Raw genomic sequence first — 16362 nt, 5'->3', positions numbered from 1 at the left:
GCATATCTGACAGTAGATGTAACTTCTGAAGATTTGAGGCACCTAGAGAAGTATTCGAGGAAGCCAATTTTAACTCCATAAGGCTAATTTTTCTTTTACTCTATGGGACACATTAGTCTGCTCTGATTGAGCCTCTAGAGAACTCACTCTTTTTGCAATTAACTAGAGAAGGAAGCTGGAGAAATAAGTTACACTAGGCAAATCCCATCCTTGGCAAAAACCCTTTTAACTCTGCACACCTTCTCTACAGATCACATCATACATAATACATGGAGTGTTGAAAGTGAGACTAGTTCAATTTGTGCAGTTATTATTGAAGATCTTTGTTTTCGAAGATCCTAAAGCCAGGCTATTAAGCTTCATTCAGACTACCTGCTGGTTGTCTCCTCTTACACAAATGTCTCATGAGACAGATTTGAGGAAAGAGGGAAATCATTTCTAATAAATTCAAATCAGTGCTTAGGTAAACAACAAAAGAACAAATGTTCCCAGAGAACTAAACAGGTACTACCCATGTCAAGTATGTCCATTACAGTCAAATACTGAGGCAGCTTTACAAAAACTGTTACTGCAAACATGAGTTATAGTATCATTTGTTCAAGTAAGCTTTCAGCTAGCCCTCAGAATTGAACATCTTTGAAAAGATGATAAAAAGCAAGTCAAAACTTACACAAATCTGATACTTACTTTGAAAATTCTTCACCTCTGATAATTCAGATGTCAAGAAAAATACCACAACAAAGGGAAATTAATAAAATTCCTTCGTTAAGGAAGTAAATTTCAAGCTATGTTTTGATAAAGGTATTTCAGCAATATTAAATCCACTGCTTCCTCAACAACAAAAACAGAAACCCACTAGTAGCATCCCTTGCTTTAGATCCCTTCTGCTAATGGCAGAGACCAGGGATATTGCTGCTTTGAAGATAAAATTATAGGATTGAAAATAAAAAAACAAGAAAAAAAATACATATCCATTGCATTAATCAGACCACTCTATCATTTTTATTTTATTTCATTATTAACAGTTGTAATAACTAAAAGTTGATGGATTTTTTAAAATATATATATAAATTTAAAGTGTCCATCTAAAAATACCATTAAAAAAGCCTAATCCACATGTTTTTCTGCACAACAATCATTTGTCACAGATCTGTTTAAGATCTGTGACAAAGATCTACAAAAGGGACTGCCTGAGACTCTTCATAGCCAGACAGATACTTGACAGGAGATTATTGAAAAGAGAAAGCCACTTTTAGCCGTGTAATACCCTTCTCTAATTATGTAATAATTTTTAGCAAATCTTTTCTCGCCTCCTCTGATGACTGATTAGATGGTGAGGCAGAACACTGTAAAAGAGATCCAGCTTTTACAAGTTACTGTGCCAAGTAATAGCAAAGAGCTAGAAATTACTGTCGTGAGTTCAGTTTAATATATTACACTCACTGTGTTAGACCAATTGCACTGATTCTTTATTACTGGCTATTTTCCTTTGGGAATCACACAATATGTTTTCTAATTTACAGCTTCATGCCCACTTACAGGAATACGGCTACATGATTCCTCCTTTCCATCACAATTTTCCTTCTTACAAGGACTTCATATTGCCCATGAAAAGAACATAAATGTTCTTAATAGAACTTATTCTCTAGATCCATGAGCAGTTTTAATCTGAATAAGCCCACCTCACTGACAAAAAAAAATTACAACCATTTCTACTCCCTCCTATTAATTTTCAACTTCTTGCCCTCTGCTTATATAAGCAAAAGAGTTCCTGTTTCACTTCTCTGCACAGTGAATTGGATGAGGGAATTGATTCAGACTAAAACTATCCAGAAGTAAAGGTGAGTTTTAACCTCAATCAGTTTCAAATATGAACAGTTGTCCTGGCAAAAGAGAGAGGGACAAGCAGGATCAGGGACAGAGGAAGTTTGCTCATTGGGGGAACCAGAAAATGCATACTATTTCAGCTTCCCTCACCTTACGTTTATAAACTGCTTCAGCTTACACCAGATGAAAATTCAACTGCACTCCAGTGTTTGATGCAAAAAGTGCAAGGCACCTTTATGTATACCCACACCACAGCTGCTACAGTTAAGCTTTGTGCTATTACTGGGCTTCTCCAAAGCACAAGACTACTCAAAGTTTTCAGTGACACTTGGTTTGCATGTTTTTACAGCAGCTGTCTGAATGCTTTTCAGTAAGGTGAAAGATGGTATTATTTCTAAATGGGAACTGACAGTCTTGTAGGGTATTTATAAAGATGCTCCTTCTAATCTGTAGAGTATAATTTACAGGTCATTTCTCCCTAGCTGAGCTGTGTAATCATCAAGCAAGTATTACTGAATGATCACAGTAGCATGCCATGTTAGAGGCTTTCTTTTAGATGGGTTAGTGTGCAGTAGATTTGAGACCCATTTGACAGAGTTTATTTGACAGGACCATGCCAGCACTTCCGCAGAGCAATTCTGTTCACTTGGCCAACAGAAATGTTTTACACTAAAAAGCTGGTACAATTTTCCATTATTCAGACTAAACCAAGCCTATTCAGATTAAAACAAGCCTTCCAAGTAGAAAAATAATTATATCACAGTTAGCAATTAAATGCCACATAGTAAAGCAGTAAACGCTGACATTAAAAATTTGCTTATATCATATAATTTGTCAAATTTTAGTGCTTTCTTCAGTAAATTGAAGAACCACAAATTACATAAACATTCAAGATGTTCTGAATAACTGTCTTTGTCACCCAAATTCTCTGAATGCCAAACTAAAATTAAATCCTATGCGCTTACAGTACAAGGATGTATATAATCAATCTGAATTGTATCAAAGATAACATAATATTTACATGTACCACAGTGTGGCTCCTAATTAACTAGCACATGGTTATGACTACAAAATATATATCCATATTAAGAACCTTCAGAAAAGGATTTCACTTATATTTCACTTAATAGTGCTGTAACTACCTAAAAGAACAAGGTAAATAAACACAACCTACTAACAAATGTATGAAAACTAAAATAAGGCAATACGGCCTCTAGCAGAACCAGTAAAAATTACTTCCACGGGGTTATTCTGGATTCACTCTGGGATTTCAATTAGGTTTCAACTGAGGAGAAAATTAGTCTTATTCGATCACTTAGACCCTTGTATAATTTGCCCCCAGAAGATCTTGTATTTTATTGATAGAGCTCAAAGATGTTAGTTTTGAAAGTGCAGCAAGAAATAGCCAGTGAAATATGTCACAGAATTGAATGGTATGGCCCTGTACCTGAGCAGAATTACACCTTCTCACAATTAATTTTTTCCTGAGTACCAAAATGTAGGGAAGAACATACAGAATCACATACTTTAAGTTGTAACTGATAAGCCATCAAAAATTACCAGTCTTAATTTAAGAACTCATTTAGTCAGAAAGTCTCAATTTTCTTAAATCCCAGACACTTACACCAGAAAGAATAAAATATAGTTTGGGCAAAAATTTCAATAATGGATTGTTACTACAAAAAGAAAACTACCAAATTAACATTTGCTTTAGATCTGCATCTTTACAGACAAAACATTTTATTCCTTCTGTTTTTAAATGAATTCGGGACCTTGCACAAAGACACACGCTACCACCACCACCCAAACAATATCATTGAACCACTTTTTTTTGATGTCTCTGAAGAAACTCGTATGTCAGAAGTAAGGAAGTTAACTCTTCCATAAAAAGTACAATAACACCCAGACAACCAAAGGACGAGGCAGGGCTATCCAGCACAGCCAGTTAATGCATATCCTCAGCTACACAATACAAATCTGGGCTGTGACTACCCATTCAGCAATGTGCAGCTTTGGAGATACCAACACACTTGTCAATCGCTCATTACACGTAGGTGGGATAACCCACATAAAGTGACAGGACTAGTACAGACAAGGTATAAATTAGGCTACAAGAATATACTATATTTAGGATACTTATCTTTGAAAAATGAAGCTAGGTAGTCGTAAGCTTGAGAATGTTTGGGTTATTTAAGCACATCACAGTTAATCTGCTACATAAATAACCTTCACAGAGCTCACTGTGAAGAACAGGTTATTTCAAGCTAGCTTGCTTGCCCAATCAATTTGAAACTTCCTTAACTGGAAAAAACCTGAACTAGAGAACTCTTTTTTCAACTCCATACTAGCTTCTTGAGATAAAACCAGAAAAATCACACCAAGCAAAACACACTGGTCTCCCCACCCCCTGACTTTTTCATAGAAGCACATCTCCATCCTCAACAGTCTTGTACTGTTTCATTCACGCAGTGAACGGTGTACACAGTAAGTATTTATAGGGAGATAATCTGCAAAAAAACTAAAAAAGGCAGAGCTTACTACACAGTTCCATAAATGTTACAAACATTTCAAGATCACACATACGCATATCTCAAAGTTTTGGACCACATACTGAAATTCTGAAATACTTTTACTGAAATTCTTATGCTACTTTAACTAAAAGTCTTGTTTGATAGTCAAGTGTTTTAAGATGGAAGAGGGGAAGGAAGTCAAGGAAAGGAGACAAGAGGTCTGCATGGATGAATTAGGAGCTCCTAACAAATCTGAAACATGGAAGAGACATGAGCAGGTAAAGGTGACCCGGAAGGAATATGGAAAAAGTGTCCAAGTGTGCAGGGAAAGGATTAGGAGAGCCAAAGCCCAGCTGGAGTTGAAGAAGAGCTTCAACAGCAAAAGAAAGACTATGAAAAATGCATGGTCACTGCTGACTGGGGACGGGGACCTGGTGACAGAATACATTGAAAAAGTCACAGTATAGCAGAGTAGTTAGGGTTGGAAGGAACCTCTGGAGATCACCTAGTCCAAACTCACTCCTGACTGGAACCATCTTTGGAAAAACAAATGCAAGTCTTGCTCCAGCACAATTTTCTTCCTCAAGACATTACTTCTTGAAGAAAAACTAGAATATAGTACAGAAAGATGAGGTTTGTAGTAGTGTGCCTCCCCAGGTCATTCAAGAGCAGACCCAGAAGCTCATCTCCCTTCCAATTTTTACATTACGGTCGAACCATGGGTGCCAGATTGGATATGGGATGTTAAGGTTGAATGCTGTATGAAGTTTAGACTTTCTTCCTTCTTTCTTTTCTTTCTCCCTCCCTCCCTCACCCCTCGATCACCAAGAATTATCAGAAGCAGCTGTTCTACCCCAGTTAAATTCTAGAAAAAAGATTTATAGAAACACCTTAGGAAGATGTGCCAATAATTATCATCATCTCCTCTTACCACTCTTTAACCTTTCACAGATCTGTCTTCCTAATCGGGTATTTATATGACACTCCATTACACACTGAATTTGAACTCGCAAGCCAGAACGAGTCAGAACAACCCAAACTGAATGACTGAATGAAAACTAAAATCTTCAGCCACAAGCAGACTTTATGATATCAAACCAACTTCAAGAGAGTTTAAAAGAAAAATCAAGATCCATTTAGTATTGTGTTAAATGAAAGAACTTCTGTTTCAAAAACCATCATAATACACTGGCCTTTCTCTCATTTTGGCCCTTTCTAATTTTTTATTAACCTAAAGGTTAATTACAACACAAATCCCCAAAGGGATGATACAGTTTTCAAAGCCCACTCCTCAACTTAGCATGAATGTTTCCAATGGCAACTAGAAATTACTTTGATGTATGGAAGAGCTGTTATAGCATAATTATCTGTCTTAGCACACAGACATCTGTCCCAAAATCTAGTATGTAAAATATTTATTTTCTGTTAAATTAACATGGAGCACAGGAACGAAAGACTGGAGAGGTCAAATGTGCCTCTACTTACTTGATTCCTTTTGCTATGGAGTTTTGGTCTCACAGATGTGAGAGGCTTGTATCAGATCCACTAGATGGTGCAATCCATCTTCTCCATTAAATGCATTTGAAGTTTATACACAAGTAGTTAATTTTTAACAAGTAAAAGGTCAATCTTAAGGCTAATCAAGGAAAGGCTTATTACTGGAAGAACAAGGCACCAAACAGAGTGTTGGGGCTCAAGAAAGATCTAGGCTTAAAACTCTCATGTTAGCAGCCAGTATTCCCATTTTCAAGAGAACTATGATTTCACCCAGTTTCCGAGTATATAAATGAGGTTCAACAAAATTTTAATCACATGAAAAAAAAGTAATCAGAATAGCAATCTTTAAATTAGTTAAGTAACATGAACAGGGAAGTAATCAACCCTATAGGGTATTAGCAGATTTTTCTGACCGATAAGAATGGCTTTTACAGGCATAGTAGTACTCAAAACAATCTAAGATCAGTCTTGAGTACTTCAGAGATAAAAACAGAACTCACTAAGAATCCATTCTGATATCTCCCTTGTTATCCATAACCTTGACCTAAAACTGGTTAGGCTTTTCACTTCTAATTCCCAGTCTTGGTAAGGGATTAAGTCCAGATACAGAAATAGAAAAAATTACTGCCAGGTAAGGAGGTGAACTATTTCAGTGACAGGCTACAGCTTTGATCTGGATCACAGCCAACTTTTACTTGAACCCTCACCAAGTTCCAAAATGTTTGAGGTCTGCTGAATCATTGAAAAAGACTCTGCACTGCTCATGACTTTCTTGGTGACTATTTATCATGAAGAATTGTGTGTGCTACTAAAACAAGTCGTGGACAAGAAGGCAGGGTATGGTGTTTCACTGTCCTCTCAGGAAATGGAACAGCTGCAGTGCTTTCTGCTTGACAGGCTTAGTGAAAATCAGGAGACCTTCAAAAAGTAATTTATTGGTTATCTTCTGGCAGTTTTTCATGGATTTTTACTTTCAGCAGTTCCTCCTTTTTCTCCTCAAACAAGGTGTGCTTTTACAGGGCAATGAAGACTGTTAATTCAAAGAATCATAGAACCATAGAATGGCCTGGGTTGGAAGGGACCTTAAAGATCATCTAGTTTCAACCCCTCTGCAGAGGACAGGGGCACTTTTCACTATACCAGGTCGCTCAGAGCCCCATCCCATTTGGCCTGGAATACTCCCAGGCATGGAGAATTGACATAATTGACATATTATGCAACAGTTAGAAATGTAACTTCTTGCAGCCCAAGAAACGAACAAAAAAATTTAAGCAAATTCACCAACAATGGTGTCATATTTTGCAGAGGATAACCCCTAAAATTCAAAGAAAAGGGGAAAATTTTTTCTTCAATGTAACAAATTGCACACTAACACATTAGAAAATTGACACCAGACTCCACTTCAGGAAAATAGCTCTACCAGCTATGATAAGGAAATACAAAACAATTGCAACTTTGCTAAAATTAGCGTAATAATTATTGACCCTTTCCTTGTGGGCATTTTCCTTTTGGAAAATATCTGGAAAAAAAATGCTCATGGAAACATGTCTGCCATGATGAAATGCCTAAAATGTCACCGCTTTTTTGACAATATGTGAGCCTAGGACAACAAAAATATTTTGGTTCTGAACTGCACTTAAGAATTTTAAAACATTTTCAGATATACCTATATCGTGCTCAATAAAGCATAGAATGAAAAGATGGAAAGTTAGTCTAGAAACTTACTGAATTGTATGGAAGTCACTGCTGACAGTACATTTAATAGGATCTTTACAGAGAGGTCTTCCCTAATACCTTTACGCGCTATTATTTTGTGTCACGCTTGCATACACCACTGACCTTATGGAGCGCAGGAGCCATTACTGGCACCAAAAATCCATTGTAAATGTAATTCACAAGCTGGTTACGTATCAAGGGATGTGCCACCTAGGAGGGTGAGAGAGAGAAAGACACAGAAGAGTTCCAGTGAGATTTAAAACAAGACAGGGAATAGATAACTATTATCCACTACCAAAACGTTTCCCATTTCATCAAACATTTGTCCTTCTCACCAGCATTTGCTACGACTCAGGTTCTTAAAGACTGTTCCCTCTACAAAGAAACTGCTTAATTACAGTAAGTCTGCCAAAGTTAGCGACAGGGCTTTTCAATCTTCCTGCACGCTGACAAGGATGAATGGATGGACAGAAAAGTGTGTGTGCCCATGTATCAAAGGAAGATTTGAGATTCTAAATTTAGCTCCCACAACCTCATCAGGGTCACTTGAAGGTGGATTTGCCATTGTTAACCTGTCTTCCTACAAGAAGAAAAAGCAGAACAGCGGCTTTCCTATGGTTCAAGAGTAGGTAAACCAAAGCACTCGCTATCTATAGGGTAAAAATATACTGTTCACATGCCCTTCTCTCAGCCACTGTAAAACAAACAGAAAATATACCAAAACCTACATTATTCATTCAATAGGATGGTTAGGATCTTTAAAAAAAAAAAAAAGAACTGTTATTAAAAGACAAAAATTCACTTTTATAATGAAGCATTAATTTTGTCTTTGCAATGAAAATAATATTAATTCATGTATAAAAAAGTAAAATAAAATTCCATTCAGAAGCTTTCAAAGTTAATATATTTTGTTTGAAGTTCACAAAGTTCACATAGAGACTGGAATGTCACAGCCTACTTGTGGCCACAAATACATTCTCTCACTAGCAATTCTTACCAGACTTCCTTTAATTTGGAACCCTTAATTTGGAAATGGGAAGAAAAAGGGTGGCCCCCTCCTTTGCTGTGATCCAGGGAAAAAGTAGTAAATGTCCTGGCTACACTGTCCCTTTTTAATCTCTGGTCAAAGTTTTTGGGTCAACACAGAGAAAGCCACATCACAAAGACCACTGCATGCACAGAGCAAAAATTCCTGCAGTAAGCAAGCTTTCAATTTAACTGAAGAAAGACTATACTAGACACAATCAACCAGCAGTCAGAAACTGCTCCTTCTACATGTCAGCTGAAGATCCTCTATGATTTTGAATTTATTTGAACAGTGATTTTAAAAGAATTTGTTCCTCTTTAGTTTTTCTGCAGGACTCTTTATATTACCTTTCAAAATAAAGGTATGACATATGGTCTCCCATAAATGTAGATCTGTGGAATAACTCTGGTTAGACACCAAAATGAATATTGTCTCCTATTCATGTTTAAACATGCATGCTAAAAAATCTTGTATATTGCATTTGAACAATGACAGCTGTTATTTTTGCTTGTTCAATACTTTAACAGTCAATCAGTTCCTTTATTTCGCATACATTGCATTAAGACATGTTTTATTTAACAATAAATGTGACTAAACTTTCAATTCTATTCAGCACATTTCTTCAAATAATACATAAATCTACAGTTTTCGTAGAATTTATATTATGTTTTAATGAAAAACTGGACTAGAGTTCTATAGGGGTTTTTCCTGGCCTTAAAAACAATATGTAAAGACAGAAATCTCATTTTAGATTTAAAACAGAAAAAAAAAAACAGTAAGGAAGCAAAGCAAAAAAAAATTGTTAACAAGAAATATTAAGCACAGAGTGGATTCAAAACAGGCCAATCTAAAATGAATTTATATTTCTAGGAAGATACCTAAATTCTGCTCGGAAGGCTTTCTTTATGTTGTACTCACCAACAGGTAAAACAGACTATTTTCACTATTGTCCTTTGTATGCTATTATGAGAGCTTAGACAAACACAGATACAAAAACATTTTTCCCACGTGTAAAGGCATTCAATTTACTTTTAGTATCAACAGTGGTATTAAAATGCAATAAATATTTGTTTTTTCTTTTAACAGAAAATCCTCCCAATTACATAACGAAATATCAAGCTTTCATTTGAAACACTTGTCACTTGAAAACCAAAAATTTATTAATTCATCCTTATAACCAGGACAGACAGCACAAAACATTTATTTTATAAGCAATTTATTTTAGTGTAACTTTAAAAGTCCATACCATTAAAAAAGTAAATTAACTCTATAATCTACAAACTTCTGCAGAAAATATAAAAGACTACTATTTCAAAAGAACAGGCCAACTCTGCTCAATTACCTGTATCACAGCATTGCAAAATTCAAGGGAATTCATGAATTGCACAAGGGCTGGTGACAAAAGCCAGTCATCTTTCAGCAGACAGTGCCATTCTTCTCCTTTTTCTTCCAGCTTTGTAGGCAAAGATGAATAGAGGCCACTTAGTCCTGTTGCTAGTACCTGTATTTCAAAAATAGAAGAGGAAATAAGCGAACTGTCCATCTGCTTGAATGGCAATGCCACAAGTGGTTTCTCCTAATAGTTTCAGGAATATAAAAGAGTGTTAAGATTAATCTCATTTCCTTTCAAAAAAGTCCTGGGGCAGAAAGACATAAATATTTTAAAGAGCCTTCTATACAATATTCTTCTTTCAAGATCTGGTATTTAGGAGAAAATGATGGAGAAGATCAGATTGTTTTGTCTATTTTTTTATTTTTAATCCTAAATTATAATTTCTTTTTAAATTCTTCTAAAACCATTTGGCACTTTCTTTTGGTCCCTTTTAGAAACAGCCATCACTGCCCTATATTCACAGCTTGTCTTTTGTTGGTGATTCAAATGTTACTGCTTACACATGCCTACGGGTAGTCATTTCACTTGGAAACATGAAACATTAGAAATGAGGGAGAAAGTGCCCCATCAAGAAAAAGCTGATGTTCAGCGTCACTTAGACCACAGATATATGTTGACTTTCATTCCCAGGCAATTGAACTCAGCTGAATCCACTTAAAAAACCAAAACAAAACAACAAAAAAAGAACCACAACAACAACAACAAAACACACACACAAAACCAACACAAAACAAAACAAAACGAAAAACCAATCCAAAAAGCACAACTGTTCAGAACTTCTCTTTTTCCTTTCTTATTTATTTGGAAGGGGGAAGAAGAAATAAGAAAGCCTGAAATAAGTTACTGTTTAAACATTTTTTCCAGTACCATTAAGGCTTACAGGTGATTTATGTAGAAGGTATCGCTGAAGCATAAGATCACACTCTTAATTACAATTTAAAAAGCATATTTCCAAAAAGTGTTTTTAAGTTTTGTTTAATATATCTAGAGTATGGTAGCTTCAGATGAAGGTTTTAATTATTAAAGTTATTTGAAGCCAGAAACTTTCTAAATATTATTCAGTACTCTTATCTTTCTGACATGATTTTATACAACTTCAGGATAATTTTTATGATGATTCTCATTTTTATGGGAACATTAGAACTCAGTCTGATGGAAATCTTTTTAATTTTCATTCAACAGACTCCTCTAAGAATTTTTTCTCTTACAAAGGGCTACTTTGCATCTACAGGAATAGACTGTCAAAGCTCAGATGAAACACAATTCTCTTATCTCTTAGAAAACAAACAGTTGACAATGTGCAGGTCAAAGACCAAGGGTTGACAGAAGGGGATTCAGGTTCTGATCAAATGCAAGTGCGAGTGACTGTAATTGTTAACCCATCCAGTCAGACAAAGGCTGTCTTTCTGTATACTTTACATTCCTAATTCACATAATTTTTAAGATGCATTTATTCTGGCATATATAATTAAGCCAAATATTAAGGGGGAGGAGGGAATACTGTGGAAAATTCACTGCTTTAGCACAGTGACATATACACAGTTTTATACACATATATATGCAGATAGACGAAGGATAGGTAAAAGACAATGCTGGAGGCACATTAAAAAACTAAGAAGCTAAAGCTATTGAGCAAAGTTTTATTTGTATGACCACATTCTTTTATAACCAGAATCTTTTTTATTGGTTTTTTTTCCTCTTTCTCACAGTAGAAGAGCTCAGAAAAAAGTTATGAAAATCCTACTTGGCCCATAGAACTACTTGCATGTAACCCACACAAACAGTTCCACTCACAAACACAGGCTTCAGACGAGAGAACTTGAGATTCTTTTGTGTTACAAGCTGTTAATTAATGCATACTTGATTTTCTATTGTCTGCTTAAAATTTAATTGCTATTCATAAACACATCCTACCATCTCGGTAAGCAATCTGATTTTCAAAGCAGTGTACTATCCACATTTCTCCCTCATATGGATATTAGTCCCTAAGCATAAGAAACTGACCTTGGACAAAACATGCTACTCTCCACTAAAAGGAGCAGTGAACTCACAATCAGTCTATGTCTTGAATTCTTTAGTTTGTCAGACCTACTGAAGTAAGAAGTGTCAGATGTAGCTGCTAAAATCTGTAAAGTTTAGAAAGCTCTTATTTTTGCTGTGAAGTACAGCTAAAACGGCTCTACGAAAGTGTTTCTTAAGCACTAAGAGAGTAGCCATTGCAAGCAATTCCATCTCTTTAGATAAAAAATATTTGAAAACATTCACAGCAGTATATGGTATGAACAGGATTACCATTTGAAATTACCAACAGAACATTCTATAAGCAGATCTATAAAATACTGCAGATATACAGGCTACATTACAGAGTTTTAATCAGTAACAAAACATCAATAAAAAAAAATCTGAGAAGTAAGGAAATGAATGAGTTCACATCCTGAAAGGGCAAGATTGGTTTTATTTTTTGTTTTATGCAAAGCAGTGTCCTTTTAAACTTTTCCTGACATTTGTCATGTCAACCCTACATGCTCATCTACTTTCAGAAGCATCTCCAGCAGGTTCCTTCTCACCATCAACCAGTTTAATTTTTACTTTCTCTTGACTCACAGAACACACTGACTGACTACGTGATTTGTAATCACAGACACATTATGTGATTATAATATGTTGTTAATGAATGATCAATTGCTACCTGGACAATTCCTTCCCTTTAATAATTCCCTTTCCTCTCACATCCATAGTCTTTCTAATCTCTATGCAGTTTCAACATTTCAAGGACACTGCAGAGTCATTCCTCCTCCTGCTTTAATACTTGCTTTCCTAAGCTCTGAGGTATTTACAAATACAAGGTTTTATGGAGAGACTTTGAGATGTTATCCAGCTCAAAATTTTTAAGGAGCATTATTTTCTTACTATAATGCTGAACAGATAGTGTCTTCAGTCAGATTCAGAAAACTTTCAGATCGAAACATGATAAAAATTATATGGTGCGACATCAGAAAACTTTATCCAGTAGTTTGCCTACACATTGTGTCTTCAAAACATTTGTTAGTGATGTACCTTACTGCAGCCTCTCTCCTTCCTCCTTTTTAGTTTATTCACCTACAGTTCTGAATACTATGGAACTACGGACAATCCAGTTTTTAAAAAGCTGCTAACCAAAGTTATGTCAAAAAACAGTATCAAGAAAGCCTTAAGGTTCACTTTGGCACAGATCTAACACTGATCTGGATATATGAAGCAGCATAGATCTATGGCCAGACTCCATCACAGGGGTTGCCTATACTATGCAATAAGGCACAGCAAAGAAAACCCTATATGCCAACCCAGCCCTAGAACCAGGGATAACATCACAGTGCCCCCCAAACACGGCTCCTATCAGCATAGGACTGTGATAACTGGTTTGCAGAGCACCTGAGGCAACATTTGTACTGATTTGAGTGACATACAGCAATGTCACTGACACCTACAGATTCTTCCACCAGAAGAAAATCTGTTCTTCAGCTCATCACAACTCAAATTTGAGAAAGATAGTGAGCTAGTTAGCTGAATCTATGGCATTACATTAAAGTCTTACTATAGACTTAGGCCAGTCTCATTACTGTTCAGAAAAATCTGATTTTAGCACATTTTGACAAGAAGCTTTCCTAATTGGAATGATTGTCAATCATGGCTCCCTGATGTTGGAAGCTGGCTTTTATCTTCAGTATAATAAGGGGTTTTTTCCTTGTTTTGCTTCTTTCTTTTTTTTTTCATTAATTGGAAGATGTAATTTTGGAAGTTATAGCATGGATCCAATAATGGTATCTGTCTCTGGGACAGTTTGAGGACCAATATCATATTCTTTAGCAGCATCTATTAAACAAGGTCAACTGGAATCTCTCATTAGAAAAAAAAAAAAAAAAGATGCGATATTTACAACTGACCAAAAGAAACTGCTCAGAAGTTTTGTTTTGCAATTTGTAGGCCTCCCCTAGCCTGCAAACCTTGCTCTGCCTTATGGCTTAAAGCAATCTTGGAATACATGGAAAACTACGGCTGGAGCAGCTGTCAGGCAGTGATGTTTAAGTCAGGGATTCTAGTTTTCTCTGCTCTAGAGCTCTCTGCTTTAGTAGCTATGTGAGGCTCTGGCATTTACTAAATTAAAATGCAAGCCATGAAGAAGATAAAAGAATCAGTCCAAAAACTGACACACAAGAGCAACTTTTGTAGAGAATGATACTAAGGTTTGAACACAGCCATTGCAAATCTCTGTGATACGGCATGAAGAAGCAGGTGGTGTTATTCCACTCTGCTTTAGCTGTAAAACTGCAGTAGGCAGCTTTGTTAGTTAAATTAGATTAATTACTTAACAGCAAAGCCTTGCTATTCATGTAGTAAGATCGATTTGCCAGATGTAACAATGGAACAGTACTACCAAGTTTTGTAACAGAGCAAAACACAGCAAGATGGTTCTTTGCCTGAAACTGCCATAGAAACATCCCATTCTGTGACAATGAGCAAATCTTCCTTTTATCTTGCAAAAAATATTACAGTTTTATAACACTCTCACTATTTTCACACTTGTTTTTTGAACTGATGTCAGTGTGGCAAGCGCAGCCTGCTTAAGCCAGCGCTGCCACCAGAAACAACCTCCTCAGAACACCTCACTCCCATTTCTCAGACACTTTAGCCCCAGAATCTCAAAGGGGCCTCACAGTGAGACAGAACAGGTTTCCCTCCGACTGAATTCTGTTATAACTTCCATCAATTTCCCAATTTAATTCACTGTGTGACTGCAAAAACACTTGTGCTGGCCCAAAAGCACAAGCCACTGATATGGAAACAAGAAGCAAGACTGTGTTTGACATTGGAGCTGGTTTATACAGCGTTATCATTTGCAAAATAGCTGTTAGCAGAAATAAAGGTTCTACAACACATCTTTATCAAAAAAGACAGGAAAGGATGAAAAGAATGCAGGAGAGACAGTTAGCTTAGCACTGAAGACTATGCAAAAGAAGAACAACTTACTGGGCAAAAATAGGTGTTTTCTGCTATGTGGTTTGCAACAAGGCTGTTTTCTGCAGACAAAGACATTATGAAAAGCAGCGCATCACGGGCCTGTTGGCCTACTGTTCCTTCTCGATGGATGAAGGGAATCAGCAGGGAAAATATGAGGAAATTGGCAGCTCCTTGGTCCTCGCTAGTGTGGAAAAACAGTTCTAAAATGGAGGGATCTTTGGCGATAATAGAGCAGAGCTGGTTCAAGAGGACGACCAACTCTGTTTCCACTGTTGGAGTGGCTGTTCCTGAGCAGGAACTCAGCAACATCATCAAAGGCTTCAAAATGGGCTTGTGATGCAGCAAAGGCTGATGAGACTGGGTTACTAGCATTTCGTACATTTTGAGTTGCTCAATTTTTGTCTCATCGGTGAACTCTCGCCGTAGGCTCCAAAGGAAAAGCTTCTCCATGATGTTTTCTGAGACCACAAACTCCAGAATAGGCCCCATTGAGGCATCCTTTGCTTGCTCCTCAATTAATAAGAAAAGCATGTGCTCCACATAATTCTGAACAGTGCTGGCCTCATCAGGTGAGATTGCCCCATACTTTGCCTGAGTGTTTTTCAAAGGATCATGCTTCTCTAAGATTTTCAGAACCTAAAGAGAAACAAAGGCAGATCAGTTTGAGTGCATTTTAAAAAATATGCACTTGCCACTGCAAGGAAAAAAATAATCAAAATTCTTAACAGAAAAAGCGCAGAGTCTTTTTATGCTTTCAAATTTAAAAAGTTTGACAGACAGAAACTAAATTTGCCACTTGTCCTATTGCTGAAAGTCAGGGGTTCTCTGAAATAGGGATAAGCTAGGTTTCCTCAGTGTTCGGAAATTGAGTTTCAATGATGTTTGAAATAAGTTTCTTTGTCACAGAGGACTGAAATCAAAGGACCTGCTCTTCAGCCAGAGTAACTGTGCTCAGCAGTACCAGCATCACGGGATGATTTGCAGTAGTAAAAGTAGCAGCAGCAGCACAGCACTGCTCTTTCTTTGCCACATCTCATATGATACTGAATGGCCACCGATGCCCACATACTCATACAACTTTCAATATAGTTTTAGGATTGAGTAATAATTGTCATCCCAGCACTTATACCCCTGGATTAAATTCTGTTGGGCACACAAACGATGAAGCTCATTGTTTGTGAAACAACCATTGTCTTTAGCCCTTTAGGGGAGGATAATTGCCGCAAAACCACAGGAACAGTGGCTCCCCTAACATGACAACATCACTAGAGTTAAGTGAGATTGACACTGGGAACATCTCAGAAACACTACCATTTGTCTGGCTTGCTTCTTGGGATAGCCAAAGGACAACAAAAGCAGCAGCACAGAAATCAATTTTACATAAACTGTTATTC

General features: G+C 36.6%; 1 protein-coding gene across 6 annotated transcripts in view; it reads right to left on the bottom strand.

Annotated features, from left to right (window-relative positions):
• FHIP1A (FHF complex subunit HOOK interacting protein 1A) overlaps window positions 1–16362 on the bottom strand; it is a 96322-nt gene that overhangs the window by 29241 nt on the left and 50719 nt on the right. For all 6 annotated transcript variants that reach the window (XM_064652223.1, XM_064652222.1, XM_064652221.1 and 3 more), the window contains 3 exons: window positions 14978–15604; window positions 9920–10078; window positions 7674–7760 (listed from right to left, as the gene is read on the bottom strand). In XM_064652223.1, the coding sequence (XP_064508293.1) occupies window positions 7674–7760; window positions 9920–10078; window positions 14978–15604 (873 nt within the window). The remainder of the gene's footprint in view (window positions 1–7673; window positions 7761–9919; window positions 10079–14977; window positions 15605–16362) is intronic.

The sequence above is a fragment of the Pseudopipra pipra genome, chromosome 4 (genome assembly GCF_036250125.1).
Source record: "Pseudopipra pipra isolate bDixPip1 chromosome 4, bDixPip1.hap1, whole genome shotgun sequence".
In the NCBI taxonomy this organism is placed as follows: Eukaryota; Metazoa; Chordata; class Aves; order Passeriformes; family Pipridae; genus Pseudopipra; species Pseudopipra pipra.
This window is presented reverse-complemented; position numbering and strand designations above follow the sequence as displayed.